General features: G+C 45.0%; 1 protein-coding gene across 2 annotated transcripts in view; it reads right to left on the minus strand.

Annotated features, from left to right (window-relative positions):
* Window positions 1-26,866, minus strand: part of STXBP6 (syntaxin binding protein 6) — a 377,445-nt gene that overhangs the window by 225,913 nt on the left and 124,666 nt on the right. For both annotated transcript variants that reach the window (XM_069209042.1, XM_069209041.1), the window contains exon 2: window positions 13,501-13,689. In XM_069209042.1, the coding sequence (XP_069065143.1) occupies window positions 13,501-13,654 (154 nt within the window). In that variant the 5' untranslated portion in view covers window positions 13,655-13,689. The remainder of the gene's footprint in view (window positions 1-13,500; window positions 13,690-26,866) is intronic.

Raw genomic sequence — 26,866 nt, forward strand, 5'->3', positions numbered from 1 at the left:
TGGAGGTAACGACACCCAGCTCTCTGTGCTAGAGGAGGTGTGATGTCCAGTACCTACAGCTCGTGGAGACAATGATACCTCACAGTACCTGGAGGTAAGGAAACCCAGCTCTTGGGACTAGAAGAGGAGTGATATCCAGTACCCAGAGCTCGTGGAGACAATGATACCTCACAGTACCTGGAGGTAAGGAAACCCAGCTCTCGGGACTAGAAGAGGTGCGATATACAGTACCTAGAGCTTGTGGAGACAATGACACCTCACAGTATCTGAAGATGATGGAATCCAACTGTTGGACCTCTGAGAGAGATATGATATCCAGCACTTAGTGTGCATGGAGACAATGATACCTCAGTGTACCTGGAGATGAGGACACCCAGCTCTCAGAACTGGAAGACGTGTGATATCCAGTACCCAGAGCTCGTGGAGACAATGACACCTCAGTGTACCTGGAGGTAAGGAAACTCAGCTCTCGGGACTAGAAGAGGTGTAATATACAGTACCTGCAGCCTGTGGAGACAATGACACCTCACCGTACCCGGAGGTAAGGACACCCGCTCTCGGTACTAGAAGAGGTGTACCCAGAGCATGTGGATACAATGACACCTCAGTGTACCTGGAGATGATGGAATCCAACTCTTGGTATTCTGAGAGAGATATGATATCCAGCACTTACAGCGCATTGAGACAATGATACCTCAGAGTACCCGGAGGTGAGTATATGTGAGAGATAGGACATCCATCACTTAGAGCAAGTGGATACAATGGCATCCCACAGTAACTGGAGGTAAGGGTACCCAGCTCTTGGTACTCAGACATATGATAACCAGCCCTTAGAGCGCATACAGACAATGAAACCTCCTGTGGAGCTGATGACACCCAAGGTGGAGAGGACCTGGAGAGGACACCCAACTCTTGGGATTAGAAGAGATATGATATCCAGCACTTAGAGCACATAGAGACAATGATACCAAAGTACCTGGAGGTGAGGAGGATATCTGAGAGACATAGGACACCCATCACTTAGAGCAAGTGGATACAATGGCATCTCATAGTACCTGGAGGTAAGGAGATCCAACTCTCAGCACTCAGAGATATGATATCCAGCACTTAGAGCGCATGGAGACAATGATACCAAAGTACCTGAAAGTGAAGGTGGATATCTGTGACCGATATGATACCGAGCACTTAGAGTGTGTGGAGACAATAACACCTCACAGTTTCTGGAGATGAGCACACCCTAATCTCGGTACTCTGAGAGACATCATATTCAGCACTGAGAGCACATGGAGACAATGATACCAAAGTACCTGGAGGTGAGGAGGATATTTGTGAGAGATATAATATTCATCACTTAAAGCGCATGGATACAATGACAGCTCACAATACCTGGAGAAGATGGACTCCAACTCTCAGGGTGTCATAGAGAGATATGATATTCATCACTAAGAGCGCATGGAAACAATGATACCAAAGTACCTGGAGGTGAGGAGTATATCTGTGAGAGATAGGACACCTATTACTTAGAGCAAGTGGATACAAAGTACCTTGAGGTAAGGACATCCAAATCTCAGTACACAGAGAGACATGATATCCAGCACTTAGAGCACATGGAACAATGATACAAAAGTACTTTGAGGTAAGGAGGATATCTGTGACAGATACGATACCCGGCACTTAGAGCCCATGGAGACAATGACACCTCACAGTATCTGAAGATGATGGAATCCAACTCTCGGTACTTATAGAGGGACATGATATCCAGCACTTAGAGCACATGGAGACAATGATACCAAAGTACCTGGAGGTGAGGAGGATATCTGTGAGACATAGGACACCCATCACTTAGAACAAGTGGATACAATGGCATCTCACTGTACCTGTAGGTAAGCAGACCCAGCTGTCAGTACTCAGAGAAATGATATCCAGCACTTAGAGGACATGGAGACAATGGCATCTCACAGCACCTGGAGGTAAGGACATCCAACTCTCAGTACTCAGAGATATGATAACCAGCACTGAGAGTGAGTGGAGTCAATGATACCAAAGTACCTGTAGGTGAGAATATCTGTGAGAGATAGGACACCTATCATCTAGAGCAAGTGGATACTCAGTACCTGGAGGTAAAGACATCCAACTCTCAGTACTCGGACGGACAAGATATCCAGCACATAGAGCACATGGAAACAATGATACATAAGTACCTGGAGGTGAGGAGGATATCTGTGAGACATAGGACACCCATCACTTAGAGTACCTGGAGATGAAGACATCCTACTCTAGGTACTCTGAGAGACATAATATCCAGCACTTAGGGCGCATGGAGACAATGATACATAAGTACCTAGAGGATAGGACACCCATCACGTAGAGCAAGTGGATACACAGTACCTGGAGGTAAGGACATCCAACTCTCAGTACTCCGAGACATGATACTCAGCGCTTAAGGCGGCATGGAGACAATGACACCTCACAGTACCTGGAGATGAGGACATCCTATTCTCGGTACTCAGAGAGATATGATATCCAGCATTTCGAGTGCATGGAGACAATGATACCAAAGTACCTGGATGTGAGGATATCAGTGAGAGATATGATATTCATCACTTAGAGCATGTGGATAAAATGACACAAAAGTACCTGGACGTGAGGGTATCTGTGAGACATAGGACAACTATCACTTAGAGCAAGTGGACTCAATGGCATCTCACAGTACCTGGAGGTAAGGACACCCATCTCTCAGTACTCAAAGGTATGATATCCAGCACTTAGAGGACATAGGGGCAATGACACCTCAGAGTACCTGGAGATGAAGACATCCTACTCTAGGTACTCTGAGAGATATAATATCCAGCACTTAGGGCGCATGGAGACAATGATACATAAGTACCTAGAGGATAGGACACCCATCACTTAGAGAAAGTGAATACACAGTACCTGGAGTGAAGGACATCCAACTCTCAGTCCTCGGAGATATGATATCCAGCACTTAGAGTGCATGAAGCTAATGACACCTCACAGTACCCGAGGATGAGGACACCCTACTCTGAGTAGTCGGAGAGACATGATATCCAGCACTCATAGCGGGTAGAGACAATGACACCAAGGAACCTGGAGGTGAAGAGGGTATATGTGACAAATATGATATCCATCACTTAGAGCGTGTGGTGACCATGACACCTCATAGTACCTGAAGATGAGGACACCCTACTCTCTGTACTCAGAGATATGATATCCAGCAGTCAGAGAGCCTGGAGAGTGTGGAGACAATGACACCAACTATCTGCAGATGATGGCACTTGGATCTCAAACAATGTTACTCAACCATCGAGAGGACACCTGCTTCGTTGTGGTAGATCAAGAGGAAGCCGTTTTAACCCTTAGAGCAGTAGAAGAGGATACTATATACTCATTACAGTACCCAGAATGTTGGCTGCCCAGTGCTAGAGTACTTGGATATTGTAGTTGCCTCCCTGTGGACCGGAAGATAAGGCTATTCATCACCCCTCAAAGTACTCAGAAAAGATACTGCCTAACCATTAGAATACCCAGAAGTGATGCAACCCAATGCTAGGGTACCTGTCCCCCCTTAACCCACCCACCACTCTGTGGTAGCTGAAGATGGATCTATGCAGTTTTATACTAATTGGAGAGGATCTTGTCTAAAACCTACAGTACTCAGAAATGAGGATACCCAGTGCTAGAATACCTAGAGAGGACACTGGTGATCTTGGAATGAGGCTACCCTCCCCCACAGTACTCGGAGATGGCTATAATACCCTCCAACGATGAGACCCAATGCTAGGGTCCCTGGAGATGGCACTTGCTTCCCTGGTGACCTGGAGTTACGCCTACCCACTCATCATAGTACTCTAAGACCACAATTTCTAACCCTTAAAACAGCATGAAATAATGATATACCGTTCCTACAGTAATCAGAGATGAGGAAACCTGCTCGGGAGCAGGTATATGTCTAGGTTTACACTCACTTTCTGTTCTTTATTTTTCTTTCAAATGTTGGCCCACATGCCTGGCTTCTGTATCAAAAATCAATACAATTTGTTATGAAAAAAAAAGATGAGGAAATTCAACTGGAGTGTTGGCTCCTGACAAATGAGAATGTGTCCTGGTAGCCCGAGGACTGGAGGCAGCAGTTACTCAAGAGGGTCGTCCTTTAGCACAGTGCTATTTCAGTTTCATTTCTTGCATTTTTGGGGGGTTATGAGAATTATGGGAAAGGAGGAGTCCTGCTCCCAACAGATATGGTCTATTCCTTCTAGCCTGCTTTTAAGTGACAACTTTTCTTTTTTTATTTATTTCGTTATTTAATGGCGGTTTATAGAAAGTGCAAAAACAACCATCTTCCATCACAGAAATGATAACTAGAACTTCCAAGTGCACTGGCATTTTTAAACATTTGGTGGACTTAGCTTATTTCGATTTAGCTTTCATTATTTTTATCAGTATTTACCGATGAATTTGGTGACTAAATTGAGATGCAATCCGTATATTTTGCCCTTAATTCAAGCGATGTATGCATTCCCACACTTTGATGTCTGTACCCTATGCAGCCACCCTCTGTTGGATTTGCACTCCTTATGTAGTCATTACCTCCCGTCCCTCCCTCGCCTTCCTTTTAACCAATGAGGCCTCCTGCCTCCCCATAGACCCTCCCTTCCCCTTTTTAACCCCCCCCCCACACCCTTATCCCCTCCTGTTCTTTTGTCTAACCCACGCTAGACGTTTTCTTTTCTCTTTTTTACCTGCACGGCGGGGCCTGTAGGTCGACGCTGGAGGCACTCCTCGGGACGCGGGGCTCCGCGAGGGGTGCTACGGCTGGTCGCGTCTTTGACGAGCAGCAGGGCTGCTCGGGAGGCATGTACTGGGGGCCGGCTGACGGGGTCAGCCGGCCCTTTGTGGCTGGGGCATCGGTTTCCGGGTTTCTGCGCCGCGAAGCCGCGGGGAACTGAGGAAATACGAGTGTGATTGCTCTGCAGGTAGGACGGGCGTTCGGCCCAAGGTTTTTATGGTTTTGGCCATTAAATTTGACCTTTTTAGGGATTGGTGGATCCCTGTTGGGGGTGGTCCAGGATCCTATATATGGGGAGTGAGTTTAGGTGCCAAACAGTGTTATTTGGATGTTCAACATGCCTAAAGTGCCGGCGAGAAGACGTAGGATTGTCTCTTCTTCCTCCTCTGAGGAGGAAGGCGCGGCTGGCATTTCTACTCCTGAGAGCTCACAGTTGCCGGGTGGAGGTACTCCCCTCATGTCCAGAGAGGAAGTGCAGGATATGATTGAGGTGGCTGTTACCAGGGCTTTTCAAGCAGGCATGGCCAGGACTGGTCAGTCTAAGATTGCTCATTCCTCAGTAGCTGCGAGGAAGTCTTCACCAGACAGTGAGGATGAGGCCCTGTCTACGTCATCTGGGGGGAAATATGTTTCCAGAGAAGAAATGTGGGAGGTGATGGCACATGTTCGGGACAATTTGGGTTTCCCAGTGTTTCAGCCTTCGAACTCGGATTCTCACTTATTTCCTCAATATCAGACACCTTCTAAGTTTGCCATGCCTTTTCAGGGACCTGTGAAGGAGATGGTGTTTCGTGAATGGAAGGATGTGGATAAGGCTCAGGTTCCACGATTCCTACAGAAGCTTTACTTGCTTGAGGGTGAGGAGGTATTGCCTCCTTCGGTCCGACTGGATTCAATTTTAGCTACTCTGATTGGCAAAACGTCAGTTAATCCGGAGGATTGTGTGCCTACGGATGCCACGGACCGTAAAGTAGATTCAGGTCTTAAAAGGGCATTTGCTGCTGAGAATCTGGCGCTAAGGGCAGGTATATATTCTGCTTATGCGGCCCAGTCGTTGGTGCAAGACTTTGATAAGCTGGCGGTGGCTGTTCAGGAAGGGGCAGAATGCTCAGAGCTCCTGGCTGGTATGGTACAGCAGGCCAGATTATTGGCAGATGTGTCATCAGATGTGGTCCGTACTTCGGCTCTGGCCTCTGGTGCTTTGATTGGGGCTCGTAGGTCCCTCTGGTTACGTTCATGGAAAGCGGACCCAGGGGAAAAGGCGGACTTGCTGAGACTGCCGTTTGAAGGTCGTAGCTTGTTTGGAGAGCAGTTGCCATCCATGCTTTCCAAAGCGTTTAAGGAACTGAAGCATGCCTTGCCTTATAAAGGGGGTTCTAATTCAAGTAAAGGGTGGAAGAAGCATTCCCGATCTTTTCCGAATAGGGATGCCAAATCCTTTTCATTTAGGAAACAGCGTTTTCAGCCTCGTTTTTCTCCTAAGAAGTCGGCTCCTGCGAACCAGGGTGGGTTCAAGAAGGGGTCCTGACAATCACTGTGGGCCTGGCATAGGGCCGGTTGGGGGAAGGCTGAGTCACTTTCTTTTTCAACTTGGGAGGAGAGTGTCAACGATCGTTGGGTGCTAGACATTGTGGCCAATGGTTATGTCATAGATTTTGGGGCAGTTCCCCCAGATTCACGGGTACGTCCCACCCCTCTACCTTCAGGGGGGTCACGGAGAAGAGCATTATTGGACGGAGTTCGAAACTTGCTGGTCAAAGGGGCCATTTCCCGCGTTCCGATGGAGGAACGAGGTCAGGGCACTTATTGGGTCTTGTTTCTTGTGCAAAAAGTTTCAGGGGGATTTCGACCGGTGCTCAATCTGAAGGAGGTGAATGCTTGGATCAGGACGGTGCATTTCCGCATGCTGTCTATTCAGACTATCTTTCCATTGGTCAGGCAAGGGGACTTCCTAGTGTCGCTGGATCTGCAGGATGCTTACCTGCACGTGCCTGTGGCGAGGTCTTTTCAGAAGTTCCTGAGGTTTGCGGTGGATCGGGAACACTACTAGTTTTGCGTTCTTCCTTTCGGTCTAAAATCATCTCCTCTAATTTTTACGAAGGTGCTGGCCCCCCTGGTGGCTTTGCTGCATTCGGAGGGGGTGTTCCTCCATCCTTATCTGGACGACATCTTGATTCATGCCCAATCACGAGTCCTGTTGCAGAGGCAGGTGGCCCAAGTTCTGGGGGTCCTGCAAAACCACAGGTTTTTAATCAACTGGGAGAAGTCAGATTTAGTTCCGTCCCAGGATCTGGTGTTTCTGGGGGCTCGGTTTCAGACTCGTCTAGGCTTTGTGACGGTGTCAGAAAAAAGATTGGGTGTACTCCAGGCTTTGGTAAAGAAGGTAGTGTTACTGGCTGCACCCCAAGCTCTTCTATGGTTGCGTCTGCAGGGTCATTTAGCGTCTGTGATATTTCTGGTTCCTTGGGCACGGTTCCATCTCCTGTGCTTGATGACATGGTTCTTGAGAAGGTGGGCGCCGGGGTCCGGTTCTCTGAGGGACAGGGTTCCGGGATGCGGATTGATTCGCAGGGAGTTGCAATGGTGGTTGATTTCAGACCATCTGCGGGTAGGGGTGTCATTGTCACCTCTGAGACCCGTGGTGGTGACGACGGATGCCAGCCTCTCCGGTTGGGGTGCGTGGATGGGGTCGGCTCAGATTCAGGGGTTTTGGTCCCCTCGGGAGGCGAGTCGGTCATCGAATTTGCGCGAGTTGAGAGCTATACTTCTGGCTCTGGTTCATTTCCAGGGTTCCCTGAGGGGGGCGGCGGTTCTGGTTCGGACGGACAACTTAGTGGCCAAGGCTTATGTCAACCGGCAAGGGGGGACCAGGTCGAGTCAGGTTCAGTCTAGCCAAGGAGATTTTTGTGTGGGCTCAGGAGTGGGTTCCTTCTCTCAGGGCTACGTACATTCGGGGGGTGGTCAATGTTTGGGCGGATCTACTGAGCAGGGTGATTCCTTCCTCTCAACTTTTCTCACTCCGGAAGTCTCTGTTTTGGCATCTGGTTCGACTTTGGGGGCTTCCAGTACTGGATGTGTTTGCGTCCGCAGAGAATGCGAAGGTGGATCGTTTCTGCTCCCGGTTTCGGTGTCCCCAGGCCTGGGAGGTGGACGGGATGTCATGTCCTTGGCCGAGGGGCCTTTTGTATGCGTTCCCACCGTTTGAACTGATCAGGTCTTTTCTGTTACGGGTGAGGGATCTGGGGTCCGGGGTTATCCTAATTGCACCACTTTGGCCGCGAGCGAATTGGTTCCCGTTGTTGAGGCTGATGGCAGACGGGAGGATGTGGCCTCTGCCTCTTTGTCCGTCTCCCCTGGAGTTTCCTTGCCTCCCATTGGGGTCATTGAGGAGGTTACACTTGACCGCCTGGAGGTTGAACGGCGGGGCTTGACAGGTCTGGGAGTTCCTGTGGCTTTGAGTTCTACCTTACTGGCTTCCAGGTGGCGTTCCACTTTACTTTCTTATGGTAGACAGTGGAAGGTTTTTTCTTCTTGGTGCTTGAGTCATGAGTTGGATCCTACTTGCGCTTCTATCTTTGAGGTGATGCAGTTTCTACAGGACGGTGCTCATTTGGGGTTGTCGGTGGCATCTCTACGGGTTCAGTGGGCGGCTATTCAGGCATTCAGAGGTCCGTGGCGTAATCTTCAGGATGAAGGGCGATTGATGCCTAGATTTTTTCAAGGTCTTATTAATTTGTTTCCTCGCCCTGTATGTTCGTTTCCTTCTTGGGACCTTTCTTTGGTTTTGGATGTGTTGACGGATGCCCCCTTTGAGCCATTGGGGGAGTGTGATTTGCGCCATTTATTCTTGAAGATGTTCTTTTTGGTAGCCATTACTTCGGCTCGTCGGTTGGGGGAATTGGGGGCATTGGCTTGTTCCTTTCCTTTTTGTAAGATTTTTCATGATAGGGTGGTTCTAGTTCCGGTGCCTTCCTTTATTCCGAAAGTCAATTCTTCGTTCCATTCGCGTCAGGAGGTCATCCTACCTTCATTTTGTCCAAATCCCTCCTCACGGGAGGAGGTCCGTTTGCATTCGCTGGATGTCCGCAGAGTTTTGTTGGAGTATCTGAGGGTGGTGGCTCCTTTTCGTAAGGGGGATTCGCTTTTTGTTAATTTTGGTCCGGCACGCAAAGGTGAAAAACCTTCCACGGCTTCCTTGAGTCGGTGGGTAAGATCATTAATTCTGTTGGCCTATTCCTTGAAAGGGGTGGTTCCTCCTCAAGGGATTCAAGGTCGATCTACCAGGGGTATGGCGGCTACGGTGGCGGAGCTTCAGGGGACTTCCGTGGTGGAAATTTGCAGGGCCGCCACTTGGGCTTCTCCTTCGACGTTTGTGCGTCATTACAGGCTGTCGGACTTGGGTAGTTTGGAGTCGGTGTTAGGTCACCGAGTCTTATCCTCTATGAGGTAATAGGGGTGGGATTTTGGAGTGATCTTGGTGCAGGATATTGAATAAAGGTCTTGCAACTCGGTGTCCGTCTCCTGTGTGTTTTCTTGCTATGTTTCATTGGTTAAAAGGAAGGCGAGGGAGGGACGGGAGGTAATGCTTCCATTTTCTGGCGATAATGGCATAACTCCTAGTCCTACTCCCTCGCCTTCCTTTTCCGTTCCCTCCCGCCCTCCCGGTACGGACGGTCCGAGTTGCGGCTTGGGCTTGGTTTTTGTACAGGAGGGGGATAAGGGTGGGGGGGTTTTTAAAAAGGGGAAGGGAGGGTCTAGGGGGGAGGCGGGAGGCCTCATTGGTTAAAAGGAAGGCGAGGGAGTAGGACTGGGAGTAATGCCATTATCGCCAGAAAATGGAAGCAATATACAACCATGGTTGCAGTCTGAATAACGGGGCCACTCTCAAAGGAAGATGGCACTTCTGCATTTTTCAGCTTTTAATAACAAACACGTGCAGGGTAGTGGATTGTTTTCAGTGGGTATTTATATGTAAAAATTCGTAACAACAGACTAGTAGAAAACTCATCTACAATGCTGGACACCTATAATTATGTACAGATGTGTCAACTTAACCAGCAATGACAATGATGTTATAACCAAAGGAATTCCAGGTAATCAACTGCATGTGCTTTTTCTACTGCCCAGAAGCATGTGAATGACCACGTCACACATGGAGCTCGGTCACAGACTTCTTCATTCCTCACCACACACTACTCTCGTATCACGTCACAAGCGTTAATAACCGTTCTTGACACCTCCCAACAAGTTACGCAGTTCCTCTATTGACTCTGCCGAGAACCACAAGGGTCGTAGTGCACAGACTCACGACACTACAGCTTATGAACGGAAATTAACAAAAAAAATATATAAAAAGACCCTTTTTAACATCAACATAACCCTGGATCTAACGCCTGAATGTGTAGGGTTCAAGCAACTCACGCAGCATTCTCGCAAGAGAACCCCGGTATGCTACTGGTGGGTCACGCTTAGCCATAGGGGCTAAACCCCTCCTCTCAAGATTGAAGTCAGCGAGTAAACTCCACCTACTCTCCTGGGGGCGTGGCTCTGATTCTTCCCGCTGCTGACCACACAACACTACATCCATCTGGAGTCATCAACATTGAGACCCCACTTCCCCCCTGTGGATAAAAACTGGATCTCGACCACTTGAAAGGAGAAAAAAAAACGCACACACCTTCAGCGCCATTTACTTCCCATACAAGTGGTCCTCACTGCCCATCCCTTCTTCCTCTACAGCAGAGGTCTTCAAACTGAGGGGCGGGCCCCCTTAGGGGGGCCTCAAGTGATCGGAGGGGGGTGGGGCACCAGACTCTGGCCAAAAGCAGCATTATACAGATAACAGGCCTTTGCTTTAAGCAGAAGCCTGTTATTGCATTTTTAAAAAGATAACAGTACTTAACTGCAATGTTTAAATAGGTCTAGACATATTTAAACATTGCCATCTTTATAAAACAATTGTGAAAAAGTCTGAGGTGGGGCCCAATGATTTCTATTTTTCAACTGGGGGGGCGCAGCCTTAAAAAGTTTGGAGACCACTGCTCTAGAGGATCACAAGTGGAGACCCGAAAACACAATTCCTACCCCATCTGATCATTCACCCTAAGGACCCCTAAATCCATACAGTATAGTAGACTTTTGAGAGATATGTCTTGCGTCACTTATGAATAACTACGATTTACTTGTCTTTTACTAGATCAACTATTTTATATAATTTGAACTATCCCTACATTTATATTATTATTAGTTATAGCTCATGCCTTTATTTATTATCTGTACATTAAAAAATAGTTAAAACAACAAAAAAAAAAATGATATTTCTTTGCTTTTATCTGTAAAGAAAACAATACACACGGTGCACACTAATGACATGAAAAAAGCAAAAACAGTAATGTTTTGGGTACTTTTAAGTCTATTTTTGATCACTACGATAACCAGCTATTATTTGTTTTCAAAAAGCGCAACCTTGCCCCGCTACTGAAACAATCATGAATGCATCGTCCACACAAGAGCAGAGACACCGCCCGGTTCACATCCGGGTCGTAAAGAGATGACGAGCAACAGCTGGCCTTCACCACTCTGCGTCATCGCCATTTCCATGTTAAAGAAACATAAAACAAGGTGAGCTACAAACTCACCGCAACTGATTCACTTCCAGTTTAAACACATATATAGAAATATACAGACACCAGTAAAAACTAAACAAGCATTGGCAAAGCCAAACGTTGGTTCTGACAATGCCTTTTGTTCAAGCTGTACAGCATAAACAAAAGTAGAAAAAAATAAGCACATAAAAAAAGTGCAATGACACAACCACATCGTTTTTCTTTTAGGTGCATGCACGCATCATAACATAAGGGTGAGACGTGGGCAAATCCGAGGTGGATTGGTATTATATATATGTATTACATATATATATATATATATATATATATATATATATATATATATATATATATATACACACACACACACACACACACACACACATATATCAAAAGGAATTAGTACTACTTAGAAAGTGGAACAGCACTTATTTAGAATGTGGAAGAGCCAGCAACTATGTGCTATATGCCCCCAAAAAGTTTACATTAATAAAAGTTAAAATTAAAAACAATATATCTAGAACTACAGGGGTGAGGGGGCTATGGAGGGGAGGGTGGCAGCAGGAAGCGACAAGGGAGTGGGCTCAGTTAGTGTGATGGGACCTTTAATCATTTTGTGGTCAGAGGACTGGGCTTTGTAGGGCCTTTCAATGTATTCACAGATAGGAGGAGTGGCAAAGAGATAGGAAAAAGGGGGGGGGGGGTGGGGAGTAGGTGTGGATTTCAGTAGCAGGCCAGCTGTAGGTAAGGGGGGCACGGCGAGGTTGAGGCCAGGGTTGTTGTAAACAGAAATTCGGAGAAGAGCAGAAGATTGCCCTTAGGGAGAGTAAGTTATCACATTGCCCAGGCAGCACCTTTCTATTTGTGGACCTTTTTGTTATATGAGACACAATACAGCCTTCTAAGACAACTCACAAGTCTGTTGTGAGAAATATGAGCACTGTCCAAGTGCAGGACACCCAAGGGGTAACCACAGGTCAGAGAGACAGGATTTAAAAAAATATATATTTGCTTGATGTTTAAAAACATCAAAAAGGAACTGGAGTGAGAACAGAGCCAGGCAAGTTCTGGTCACCATGGAGAGATTACACTATGGGGCAAACATGACCAACAAGAGTATTACATTACAGCCCACCCCTAAGAGATATACTGGTTGTTAAAGACCTGAACCTGGGGTACAGACCGAAGCCACAGGCCTACAATGAGGGAGATGACCTTTAACACTGCAGCCCAAATCAGAGGTGCTATAATGCTATTAGAACATACCATCCATCGATGCAGAATGTTCTGAAATGCTATTGGAGAAAAAGAAAGGACCATCGGAGTGTTTGCGCAAAAGGCCTATACCAGCCATTATTGGCCCTAAGAAACTCCAATGTCTTCATTGGGGCACTTAACTTTCTAATGTGGATAGTACTCACCCCCCTGGTGAGCAATTCATTCCCAAGACCCCAAAAACCTAAACCAAAGCTCACAGTTGATGTAGGTACTTGGGAAAGGGATTTCTTTTATATTAGGTGTACTCCTTTCCTGCACAAGACTCTTAAAACTGAGGCTTTCCTTGCTATATAAATATTGATAACATGATTTCAGCCCTTGAACTCTTATCTTTTATGATTCCATTGTTAAGGCCAGCACAACAATGCAGATGGAAACAGAACACAGTGTAACCACCTCCCCCCAGGTCATTACGGACACTGCTTTATATCCTGGACTTTTGTGCATTCTGGCCTCAGTTTTATAGAAGCAAAATAATACTACAAAGGCCTTGATTAAAATCTTGGCGGAGGTGGGGTTACTCAGTCAAAAACGTGAGAGATATCCCATTCGCATATTACGACCCCATTATATCCTACGGAGATCGTAATACGGCGGAGGGGATATCCGTCATGTTTGTGACACAGTATTCCATCTGCCAAAATCTAAATCAGGCCTTAAGTCTCACAACCTGAAATCAACGATTTGTAGCTGTGAAGGACAGCAGAGGAGAACATGTCTGTAATAACCTCGGGTCTGGTGGTCAACCTAGCAGGACATACAATGATCAGTCAAGAAGCAGTAGATGTTCGCAGCTCCATCACTCCCTACCTGACAGGCAGATGTAGGTCAGATACTCCCCCTGGCCGCCAGTGGCCAGGAAGGGGATCTTCTTTTTCGTTCTCCGTTTGACTTGCACCGCACCAAGCATCCGCTCGTCAAGGGGGGCGAAGACCTCCTTGTTAATGGTAGCTTTGGAGCTCATTGTAGAGATGGGATGCGGCGGAATTGCTACAACACCTGCAGAAGAAGTAACAACAAACAAACACTTAGAGAATGCAACACAATCAAGTTACACAAATATTACATAAAGACTTTGAGAGGCTACCAAATGGTAGTTATGCTAGCCAAAAACCAGGACATCAATAAAGGGAGACGCAGAACCCAAAAAGAACATTATTGTAGGAAATTGAACATCTTTCTTTCATTCCATACCCATCTATTTTCAAGCAGAGCATGTAAAGGCCCAAGTTTTTAAAGAATTCTGCATCACGTTTGAAGAATGTTTCACTTTTCTAAAAAAAAAAAAAAAAAAATCTCCTCTAATTAATTATATGGGTTTATTTTAGAGAAATACAAACACTTTTTTAAAGAAGTTTCAATATTCTGCCCACATGAATAGTTCTATGCAAGGTCCTAGCGACACCCTCATGTTTTAAAACTTGTTTTGTAAAGACAATCTTTGAAGTTTCCTACACAGTTCTCTGGATTTTAATGCACAGTTCTGTGGGCTTTTTTGTACACATTTCTATGGCACTGCTAACAAAGTTCTGTAGACATTTTGTAAAGAAGCATCCACACTCTTTCAAGAAAAATGTATGCATTATTTTTCAGGACACATGCGATGCTCTGGGATTTAATATTGTGTGTGCTACATTGCTTTTACCCTATTAGCCACGCTGCTCAGATTGTGGTTCACTAATACTTGAAAGACTAGAAAGGTCGATGCCTAACCTTTCTAGTGCCTACAGCACACCACTATTGATAACCAATGTGTTTAGGTCACACTACAGATTTGTTCTACTCATGTCATGACATGCCATAGAATGATTATTATATTAAATCTTAATAAACACTGACTGAGCTAAAACACAATTGCTTAATAAAAATTTGCAGAGCACGATAACATAATAAGCTAAATATATGAAGGGTCGGAAAGCATTAATTAACATATCTCAAAAGGTTTGCTATGTTTTGTGAACCTTTTCCAGAATACAGCTCGAGAATTGGGATCTCTAGAACACTCTGGCAGCGCAGGCTTAGTCAGCACACCAACTTGAGACAAAGAACCCTGTGGCCTGTAACCCACAAACCACCTGCGCATTACATGAGAATGGTGTGTCACGGGCAATGATCAGTTCTATGATACAGTACTTGTTATTAGGAGGTTCCAAACTAGGCCCAAACCTATTTTCACTATGAACAGACATACTTAAAAATTAGAAAAGTATTTTAGAATTTCCATGAATTTTTTCTCTAACCCTCCCTTTTAGCCTCCAAGCTATTTTAGCACCAAAAAGAGCTTGTATAAGTTCTTAAGCAGTGCTTAATTTGTAAATAAAAAGGTGCCGGTGATCAAATCTCTTTTCTTAAACACGTGGTTGCTGCGATTAAATGGGTGAACACAGAATACTGAGGCAGCGTAATCCTTAAGCCATCTCGGTCCTCTTCAATCCATTTACAGCCACTCCCTGCCCCTTCGGCTCACTCTTGCAGCTTTCTGCTTTCTACCATTGTGACACGTTTTCGTTTTTCTCTTCCTCCGTCTTCCCCATGTGTCTCTTTTGCTCCTAGCAAATGCTTGAGGCAGAAGAATAAGCCCCGGCCCTCAAAAATAAGTGCCGGTGCTGCGCACCGGAAACAACGAGCACAAATTAAGCACTGTTCCTAAGGTAGTTTTGCTTTTCACCCGCATACCTTGATGGAACAGCAGAGATATTGTTCTGTAGGAAGATAGCTAGTGTCTGGTGGCCCAAGGTACTTGCTTGTCCTAGCGCTCAGATGCCTGGGAGTATGAAGATTCCTCTCTCCTTAACACATGCTTATATTTAGATTAAATGTTCTTTTCAGATCGTTTTGAAAAGAACGCACAGTTATTGAAATTCATGACAAACAACAATCAACATTCACTTTCTTCTGTGTCTACGAAATACTGACTGTTTCAATTTCAATTACATACAGAAACAATTGTTGAACTATCAAATCATACTACACATACATTAAACAATGTATGGATGTTAACTGAAAACTTTGCTCTCGGATACCTAAATATGAAATGTTATGGGTGGTACTTAAGGTTGAAAATGCAAAGATTACATCAGATTAACAGAACTGCTATTTCTGCCAACAATATTCTTCCTGTGATGCTACCATCATAAGCACCCGCTGCAGAATTCCATGTGCCCAGCATTCAGGCAGCAACAAAAATGTCAAGATAACTCGTGATTAGTGTTTCTGACAGATTGGAGTTGTCTAGTGGCAGTTTTGACTCTCCACAAAGTAGCACAGAGGGTTAATGTGCCTGCTGCAAAGTACAGATCTGTATTTTATATGGATAGCTGAGTGGATTAGTAAAACCATCCTTTACCAGCACTTTAAAACAAAGGAAATGTAAGTGGGAGAGGAGCTGTGGAGAGACGAGGGGTACTGCTGATGGGTGGTATTGAGAGAACTCAAGAAGGAGGTCAATGGAGACTGGGGGGGGCAAAAAAGATTGCCGCACCAGGCGCCACCAGCGCTAAAGCCGTCCCTGGTCCAAGAAAGGGAAGGAGCAATGCCACGGTTAACCAGGATGGACAGACCAAAGACCACTTATAGTCTTCAAGAGGAGATGGATATTGTCCATTTTAGATCTATAAACTTCAAAATGAACATAATAAACAGAGGCATTGCCCAGTGTCACAGGCAACCTCAGAAAATGTCAACTAAAACGGATTTTGATCCTGTCCTAGCCCACGACCTGTGCTAGAAAAAATGTACTAAAATTCTTAGTTTAAACCCAACAGAAAAGGGTCCAGTCTACCCCCTTTTTTACTGGATAGGAGAAGGACATACATGGGTAGGAAATACGGTAAAAGCCAAATTTCCATTATACAAGACGACCTATGCAACGCGGGGAGCATTGGGGTACTGGTACTTCTAAACATTAGCAGAAAAAGCAATGCTGCAATAAAAATGCTCTCTGTAAATCCATCCAGTGCTCCTTGGAGTTAGGCCGCACTTCATAAATATCCAAATATGATGCAAAGTAATGTTGGTAGTCAGTGGCCTCCTGCCAGTGCCAACCGGTTGAGTCCATGAATGTTAGATTGTTTTAGAATCTCTCAAAAGTACCGTGAGGAATTCTGGTCTGTCTTCTGTCGTGTAGAACACTTTGGCGAACGTTGCCCAAAAGGCACGATTCCGCCAATTCAATTTACTGAACTGACTTGAAGAAAGGCTCTTCTAGAAGAGAAGGAGAGACTATACTCGGAAAGTTCCAGCTGCATTAAAAAATGTTAACAAATGATTTGAGCAAAAAAAGGGGGTAACCTGAAAGAAAATGGATGAAAGACTCTACACCACTGTGAAGAAAAGAACAAGATGTCCTTTAACTCCAAAGATGCGCGGGTACAGGAAGAGGGTGCAGACACAGCGGGGGGGCACCATCATGAAAAGCTGAACCAGGAGAGCATGGGGGCAGAAAGGAAACAGGGGGTGAGGAGGATGTAACCTTGGAAGGGGTGAGTGAGATGGAAAGGGCTAAAGGGAGTGAGTGGGGACTGAAACAGAGGGCAAGGAGATAAGCTCAGAGGCAAAAATAGAACACCCAACCACCCCTCCCCCCCCGAAAAAAAAAGGTTGATATAACAGGCAGGGTACGAAATTGCATAGCACATCCTCCTTTTAACTTCCAAAAGAAAAAGAAGTGATGAAAAAGGCAGCAGGTGAACTGGACTGTCACCCAATAACTAACTGATCAACATGCTGGGACAGATTCACAAACGTAAACTTACACCTTTGTGGAAGTTTAGGATACTTTGTTATTCAGAAAGGTATTTTACAAGTAGGATCCTTACGTCTGCGGAGTCTCCGCAGGAGAAGTTTGGACAGTCCTATTTATGATTTAGGACAGTCCTATATTTTTATGCGCGGAGAGGCCACAGTTGTAAAAATACTACCTGTGAAATACCTTTGTGAGTAGCAAACAATCGTAAACTTACACAGAAGCGTAAGTCTATCTTCGTGATTCAGGGCCAGCGTTGTCGAAGAAGAGGTCACTCTATAGTCACTCGAGAAACTGCCACATAACAGTGTTCAGACAGAAAAGCACCTTGCAAGTGAGACCTAATAAAATTATTAATACAAAATATAAACTGAGAATATACAAACTATACAGGCGGCAGTATTATCCAGAATCATTAGAAACTGGTCCTAAGCGTTGGTAACTCCTCACTGAAGGCTCAGCACGGGTTATGCGTCCATCAGCATCTGATGGAGGCCACGAGCGCATGTGGAGAGCACATAGTTACTTCTCAGCACGTGTTGAGCACTATGCATGCCTCTGAAGCAGGCACGTGCCACAATGCTCTCAACTTCTCCCCTGCTCATTGCTCAGTTCACCTCGCTCTGCCCAAGGAAGGAGCATCAGGAAGTGCTCCCCTATGCCCCCAACCAAGTGATTTATCCATCTGTAGCGGGATACGCGGTGTCTAAGAAGGCCCGCTTGAGTTCTTCACCTCATGTGACTAGCAGCAGTGTGCTGTCCCAAGCCTCTTTCGCCGTTTTCTGATCGACCCGTGGAGTCCCCCCCGAAGCTGGGATCAGCCACCACCAGCTCATCTTTCCAGCAACTGCACTGCATGCTTGTGGGCAGCTGCCACAGCCTACGGCAGGCGGGAAGAGACTGAATGAGGTTTCCCCATGGGGTGCCAGCAATGGACTCTCCTTACCTGGAACAGTGGTGGGGCCTCTCGTGTTGCAGCTGCATAGTGTAACAGAGGCTCTCCTCGCAGCGTAGCACGGTGTCTCTTGGAGTCCTGAGACTCAGGGGGCACCAGACGGAACCACCCCGTAATCCTGCCCCAAGGAGCACCCCGCCTTCTCTCCATCCTGCCATGCAGACAGGATATAGTTGGTAGTCACCTTGGAGCTGAAGTGCCCTCGGAGAAGGGGGGAAGGGAGGACGATTCTGCTCTCAGTACTTTGGACCTGGGCAGTCCTAACAGTTTACTCAAGGCTCTTCACCCCCCACCTCTGGATTACCATAACTCCTAAGAAGGGAGCGCCTGCATATGTGTTTTAAAACCCAATGTTCTGGTGCCCTACTTTCATCAGGCTCGCTCTCAGATTTACCATAAACTTCCTAATAGGTGGACCGGTGGACCTACGCCTGTGTTTGCATTATAGGTTTTATTTTTACACTTCCTGCACTAATGTTTTGTGGTGTATAGCATTTTTGAGTCTGGTAGTACCATGATAACGAGTAAGGTCGCCATACGTGCCTAAGGTGCCCAGTTATCATGCTGCCTACTGTTATGATGCCACTTAGGGATGTATGGGTTGTACTATAATATCTTATAATATTTGGACTATAATTTTGCCTCTTGCATTCCCAGGATTCTGAGTCATCATACAGCCATGTCATTCAATGAGCAACATTTATGGTTTATGTTGTGTGGACACCTGCACAGTAATTATGATTTATGGTACCTGGGGCCTAATGGTGCATGGTGATTCGTGTGAGTACTAGTATAACCTACCTGCTGTGTCTCATGCCCTGATGTGATATATGGCAGTTTTATTCTTGCCTAGCTAAGATAATGAGTACTGACTCGGGATTTGCATGGTGCGCACAGTACTTATGAATATTGTCACTAGGGTCTGTGCTTTATGCACAAGATGCAATACATATATATATATTATATATTTCTGTGTGGAGTCTCTTTTGTGGTGTGCTTATTGTGCCACTGGTGTGCATGTGTTGTGCAAACGCTTTACACATGACCTCTGGAGATGAGCCTGACAGCTCTGCTCCAAGCTACCAAAGGATGAGCACAAGTTATCGTTGGTGTGTAACTTACTTGCTCTGACTAGAGTGGTGGGTTCTGCCTGGCTTAGGTGCATACCCCAGCCAACCATAAACTCCATTTCTAACAGTGCTGTTTATATCTGTATGCAATTGTCATTCTTCTTGCTTTCTATTATTAGGTTAAAGAAAAGTGTGCCACGTTATGTCAAGGAAGTGTGGTCTAAGTGTGTGTACAGTGTGAGTGCTGTGTTCTAGATTATTACATATGTAATTATGTATTTGTGGGTTATCCCGAAGGCCTGTGGTGGTGAGCAGCTCTGTTCTATGGGTTTACATACAGTAAGTTTGTCTTTCCCCTTTCTTCTTGTGGAAGTTCAATCTGACATTTCATTCCAAAATTACCCCAGTCATTTTACCAGCTGTGGACAAAGCACAAGGGGCTGGCACCATCCAACCGAAACTTGTTGTAGAACTCGCCGTCCATTCCAAGAAGCAAGTGCCAGCCTGACAATGGCGATCGGAGGGCGGCACACAATGCTCCCTTTACACTTGTCATGGGATGTTCAGCAACATTAACTTCACACAAATGCTACATAACAGCTTTGAAGGCATCACCACACCCAGGGACTACTTCAGGGCTTTATTTCTTTGTGTAACACTTTCTAGAAAATGGATCTAGACTCCAGCCTTGGCCAACATCCAAGCTCTGAATTTGGCATAATATATCAGTACCTTTGCCAAATAGTAACCCCAGTTCACATTATACAACATGAGAGCCAAGGGGAGGCAACTGGGGTGTGATTTATTCATGTTTATGCATCACAGGTTTTGGCATGCTTAATGATTCTGGAGGAGAAGATGCATTTCCTATGAGGATTTTGTTGGAGAAGACTAAATATTAGGTGATACTTGTTCCCAGAGTATGCTACACCGAGCTTAAAATAATGCTGAATACATGTTCTTTCACTTCCGGTGAATAGGTTATTCTACTGAGAAGGAACATACCCTTCTAAACATTGTTAAATCATGCTTATTGGTACAATTGAAATAAATGTGTAATTCAAGATTTTTCTTAAACTCTATACTTTAATACATATTCCTCTAATTTGTTTTTCAGTTAAAAAACAACAGTTCAAGGCGCTTCATAAATCAATTGCTACTGAATCACTTCTGTATATGCAACAAGAATATGCCATTAGGTCTGAAATGCAAACAGGAGTATAAATACATAAATACCCTGACAGTCTTATTGTGTTCTATGTACTGATGATTAACATTGTCTTTCACTTGTAATACAATTAAAGTCACCTTTTGGCTTTTCACCCGCATACCTTGATGGAACAGCAGAGATATTGTTCTGTAGGAAGATAGCTAGTGTCTGGTGGCCCAAGGTACTTGCTTGTCCTAGCGCTCAGATGCCTGGGAGTATGAAGATTCCTCTCTCCTTAACACATGCTTATATTTAGATTAAATGTTCTTTTCAGATCGTTTTGAAAAGAACGCACAGTTATTGAAATTCATGACAAACAACAATCAACATTCACTTTCTTCTGTGTCTACGAAATACTGACTGTTTCAATTTCAATTACATACAGAAACAATTGTTGAACTATCAAATCATACTACACATACATTAAACAATGTATGGATGTTAACTGAAAACTTTGCTCTCGGATACCTAAATATGAAATGTTATGGGTGGTACTTAAGGTTGAAAATGCAAAGATTACATCAGATTAACAGAACTGCTATTTCTGCCAACAATATTCTTCCTGTGATGCTACCATCATAAGCACCCGCTGCAGAATTCCATGTGCCCAGCATTCAGGCAGCAACAAAAATGTCAAGATAACTCGTGATTAGTGTTTCTGACAGATTGGAGTTGTCTAGTGGCAGTTTTGACTCTCCACAAAGTAGCACAGAGGGTTAATGTGCCTGCTGCAAAGTACAGATCTGTATTTTATATGGATAGCTGAGTGGATTAGTAAAACCATCCTTTACCAGCACTTTAAAACAAAGGAAATGTAAGTGGGAGAGGAGCTGTGGAGAGACGAGGGGTACTGCTGATGGGTGGTATTGAGAGAACTCAAGAAGGAGGTCAATGGAGACTGGGGGGGGCAAAAAAGATTGCCGCACCAGGCGCCACCAGCGCTAAAGCCGTCCCTGGTCCAAGAAAGGGAAGGAGCAATGCCACGGTTAACCAGGATGGACAGACCAAAGACCACTTATAGTCTTCAAGAGGAGATGGATATTGTCCATTTTAGATCTATAAACTTCAAAATGAACATAATAAACAGAGGCATTGCCCAGTGTCACAGGCAACCTCAGAAAATGTCAACTAAAACGGATTTTGATCCTGTCCTAGCCCACGACCTGTGCTAGAAAAAATGTACTAAAATTCTTAGTTTAAACCCAACAGAAAAGGGTCCAGTCTACCCCCTTTTTTACTGGATAGGAGAAGGACATACATGGGTAGGAAATACGGTAAAAGCCAAATTTCCATTATACAAGACGACCTATGCAACGCGGGGAGCATTGGGGTACTGGTACTTCTAAACATTAGCAGAAAAAGCAATGCTGCAATAAAAATGCTCTCTGTAAATCCATCCAGTGCTCCTTGGAGTTAGGCCGCACTTCATAAATATCCAAATATGATGCAAAGTAATGTTGGTAGTCAGTGGCCTCCTGCCAGTGCCAACCGGTTGAGTCCATGAATGTTAGATTGTTTTAGAATCTCTCAAAAGTACCGTGAGGAATTCTGGTCTGTCTTCTGTCGTGTAGAACACTTTGGCGAACGTTGCCCAAAAGGCACGATTCCGCCAATTCAATTTACTGAACTGACTTGAAGAAAGGCTCTTCTAGAAGAGAAGGAGAGACTATACTCGGAAAGTTCCAGCTGCATTAAAAAATGTTAACAAATGATTTGAGCAAAAAAAGGGGGTAACCTGAAAGAAAATGGATGAAAGACTCTACACCACTGTGAAGAAAAGAACAAGATGTCCTTTAACTCCAAAGATGCGCGGGTACAGGAAGAGGGTGCAGACACAGCGGGGGGGCACCATCATGAAAAGCTGAACCAGGAGAGCATGGGGGCAGAAAGGAAACAGGGGGTGAGGAGGATGTAACCTTGGAAGGGGTGAGTGAGATGGAAAGGGCTAAAGGGAGTGAGTGGGGACTGAAACAGAGGGCAAGGAGATAAGCTCAGAGGCAAAAATAGAACACCCAACCACCCCTCCCCCCCCGAAAAAAAAAGGTTGATATAACAGGCAGGGTACGAAATTGCATAGCACATCCTCCTTTTAACTTCCAAAAGAAAAAGAAGTGATGAAAAAGGCAGCAGGTGAACTGGACTGTCACCCAATAACTAACTGATCAACATGCTGGGACAGATTCACAAACGTAAACTTACACCTTTGTGGAAGTTTAGGATACTTTGTTATTCAGAAAGGTATTTTACAAGTAGGATCCTTACGTCTGCGGAGTCTCCGCAGGAGAAGTTTGGACAGTCCTATTTATGATTTAGGACAGTCCTATATTTTTATGCGCGGAGAGGCCACAGTTGTAAAAATACTACCTGTGAAATACCTTTGTGAGTAGCAAACAATCGTAAACTTACACAGAAGCGTAAGTCTATCTTCGTGATTCAGGGCCAGCGTTGTCGAAGAAGAGGTCACTCTATAGTCACTCGAGAAACTGCCACATAACAGTGTTCAGACAGAAAAGCACCTTGCAAGTGAGACCTAATAAAATTATAAATACAAAATATAAACTGAGAATATACAAACTATACAGGCGGCAGTATTATCCAGAATCATTAGAAACTGGTCCTAAGCGTTGGTAACTCCTCACTGAAGGCTCAGCACGGGTTATGCGTCCATCAGCATCTGATGGAGGCCACGAGCGCATGTGGAGAGCACATAGTTACTTCTCAGCACGTGTTGAGCACTATGCATGCCTCTGAAGCAGGCACGTGCCACAATGCTCTCAACTTCTCCCCTGCTCATTGCTCAGTTCACCTCGCTCTGCCCAAGGAAGGAGCATCAGGAAGTGCTCCCCTATGCCCCCAACCAAGTGATTTATCCATCTGTAGCGGGATACGCGGTGTCTAAGAAGGCCCGCTTGAGTTCTTCACCTCATGTGACTAGCAGCAGTGTGCTGTCCCAAGCCTCTTTCGCCGTTTTCTGATCGACCCGTGGAGTCCCCCCCGAAGCTGGGATCAGCCACCACCAGCTCATCTTTCCAGCAACTGCACTGCATGCTTGTGGGCAGCTGCCACAGCCTACGGCAGGCGGGAAGAGACTGAATGAGGTTTCCCCATGGGGTGCCAGCAATGGACTCTCCTTACCTGGAACAGTGGTGGGGCCTCTCGTGTTGCAGCTGCATAGTGTAACAGAGGCTCTCCTCGCAGCGTAGCACGGTGTCTCTTGGAGTCCTGAGACTCAGGGGGCACCAGACGGAACCACCCCGTAATCCTGCCCCAAGGAGCACCCCGCCTTCTCTCCATCCTGCCATGCAGACAGGATATAGTTGGTAGTCACCTTGGAGCTGAAGTGCCCTCGGAGAAGGGGGGAAGGGAGGACGATTCTGCTCTCAGTACTTTGGACCTGGGCAGTCCTAACAGTTTACTCAAGGCTCTTCACCCCCCACCTCTGGATTACCATAACTCCTAAGAAGGGAGCGCCTGCATATGTGTTTTAAAACCCAATGTTCTGGTGCCCTACTTTCATCAGGCTCGCTCTCAGATTTACCATAAACTTCCTAATAGGTGGACCGGTGGACCTACGCCTGTGTTTGCATTATAGGTTTTATTTTTACACTTCCTGCACTAATGTTTTGTGGTGTATAGCATTTTTGAGTCTGGTAGTACCATGATAACGAGTAAGGTCGCCATACGTGCCTAAGGTGCCCAGTTATCATGCTGCCTACTGTTATGATGCCACTTAGGGATGTATGGGTTGTACTATAATATCTTATAATATTTGGACTATAATTTTGCCTCTTGCATTCCCAGGATTCTGAGTCATCATACAGCCATGTCATTCAATGAGCAACATTTATGGTTTATGTTGTGTGGACACCTGCACAGTAATTATGATTTATGGTACCTGGGGCCTAATGGTGCATGGTGATTCGTGTGAGTACTAGTATAACCTACCTGCTGTGTCTCATGCCCTGATGTGATATATGGCAGTTTTATTCTTGCCTAGCTAAGATAATGAGTACTGACTCGGGATTTGCATGGTGCGCACAGTACTTATGAATATTGTCACTAGGGTCTGTGCTTTATGCACAAGATGCAATACATATATATATATTATATATTTCTGTGTGGAGTCTCTTTTGTGGTGTGCTTATTGTGCCACTGGTGTGCATGTGTTGTGCAAACGCTTTACACATGACCTCTGGAGATGAGCCTGACAGCTCTGCTCCAAGCTACCAAAGGATGAGCACAAGTTATCGTTGGTGTGTAACTTACTTGCTCTGACTAGAGTGGTGGGTTCTGCCTGGCTTAGGTGCATACCCCAGCCAACCATAAACTCCATTTCTAACAGTGCTGTTTATATCTGTATGCAATTGTCATTCTTCTTGCTTTCTATTATTAGGTTAAAGAAAAGTGTGCCACGTTATGTCAAGGAAGTGTGGTCTAAGTGTGTGTACAGTGTGAGTGCTGTGTTCTAGATTATTACATATGTAATTATGTATTTGTGGGTTATCCCGAAGGCCTGTGGTGGTGAGCAGCTCTGTTCTATGGGTTTACATACAGTAAGTTTGTCTTTCCCCTTTCTTCTTGTGGAAGTTCAATCTGACATTTCATTCCAAAATTACCCCAGTCATTTTACCAGCTGTGGACAAAGCACAAGGGGCTGGCACCATCCAACCGAAACTTGTTGTAGAACTCGCCGTCCATTCCAAGAAGCAAGTGCCAGCCTGACAATGGCGATCGGAGGGCGGCACACAATGCTCCCTTTACACTTGTCATGGGATGTTCAGCAACATTAACTTCACACAAATGCTACATAACAGCTTTGAAGGCATCACCACACCCAGGGACTACTTCAGGGCTTTATTTCTTTGTGTAACACTTTCTAGAAAATGGATCTAGACTCCAGCCTTGGCCAACATCCAAGCTCTGAATTTGGCATAATATATCAGTACCTTTGCCAAATAGTAACCCCAGTTCACATTATACAACATGAGAGCCAAGGGGAGGCAACTGGGGTGTGATTTATTCATGTTTATGCATCACAGGTTTTGGCATGCTTAATGATTCTGGAGGAGAAGATGCATTTCCTATGAGGATTTTGTTGGAGAAGACTAAATATTAGGTGATACTTGTTCCCAGAGTATGCTACACCGAGCTTAAAATAATGCTGAATACATGTTCTTTCACTTCCGGTGAATAGGTTATTCTACTGAGAAGGAACATACCCTTCTAAACATTGTTAAATCATGCTTATTGGTACAATTGAAATAAATGTGTAATTCAAGATTTTTCTTAAACTCTATACTTTAATACATATTCCTCTAATTTGTTTTTCAGTTAAAAAACAACAGTTCAAGGCGCTTCATAAATCAATTGCTACTGAATCACTTCTGTATATGCAACAAGAATATGCCATTAGGTCTGAAATGCAAACAGGAGTATAAATACATAAATACCCTGACAGTCTTATTGTGTTCTATGTACTGATGATTAACATTGTCTTTCACTTGTAATACAATTAAAGTCACCTTTTGGCTTAAATGTTGACGTTTCGGCACAGAGTGCTCATGTGTCTTCTTCCTCAGGACATCCAGCTTTTTTCAAATCCATGTTAAATGTGACGTAAGGTGTCCAAAATGCAGTGTATATAGAATACAATAGGGCATTCCATAAAACCTTGAAATCAACTTACAATTTAAGAACTGCTAGGCCTATTGTCAGCATCTCCTATTATAAGCCATGAAACCCTTCTCACCATCCTATCCTCCAGAACAGAAATGGACTGGCCAAGCACTGAAATGGGTCTCTTCTGTCCAATCTTCAATATCTCAATTTATTCAAATGATTCCTTTCAGATCCGCTAATATACCAGTAAAATGGGCTCAACATTATCCCCTTACCTAGTAAACCAATACATGAAGCCTTCGCATATCGTAGTCAAATAGCGTCAACAATTATTAGTATTCTGATGATACCCAAAGTTGCTTAAATAGAGCATCTTCTTCTTTATTCAAGAGATGCCTCGACCCCCTCCCTCGCTACCAGCATCTCTTCCTCATTGAGAACTTTAGCAAAATCATCTGGATTTAACCCCAACCAGAAATCACCCATGATGCCCCACGTAACAGTGTGGCCAAAAATGCCCCTTTCTAACTCTCCCTCCTCAGGAAGCTCACATGCCTTATCACAGTAAACGACTTCCG

This window comes from Pleurodeles waltl, chromosome 9 (genome assembly GCF_031143425.1).
Source record: "Pleurodeles waltl isolate 20211129_DDA chromosome 9, aPleWal1.hap1.20221129, whole genome shotgun sequence".
Lineage (NCBI taxonomy): Eukaryota > Metazoa > Chordata > Amphibia > Caudata > Salamandridae > Pleurodeles > Pleurodeles waltl.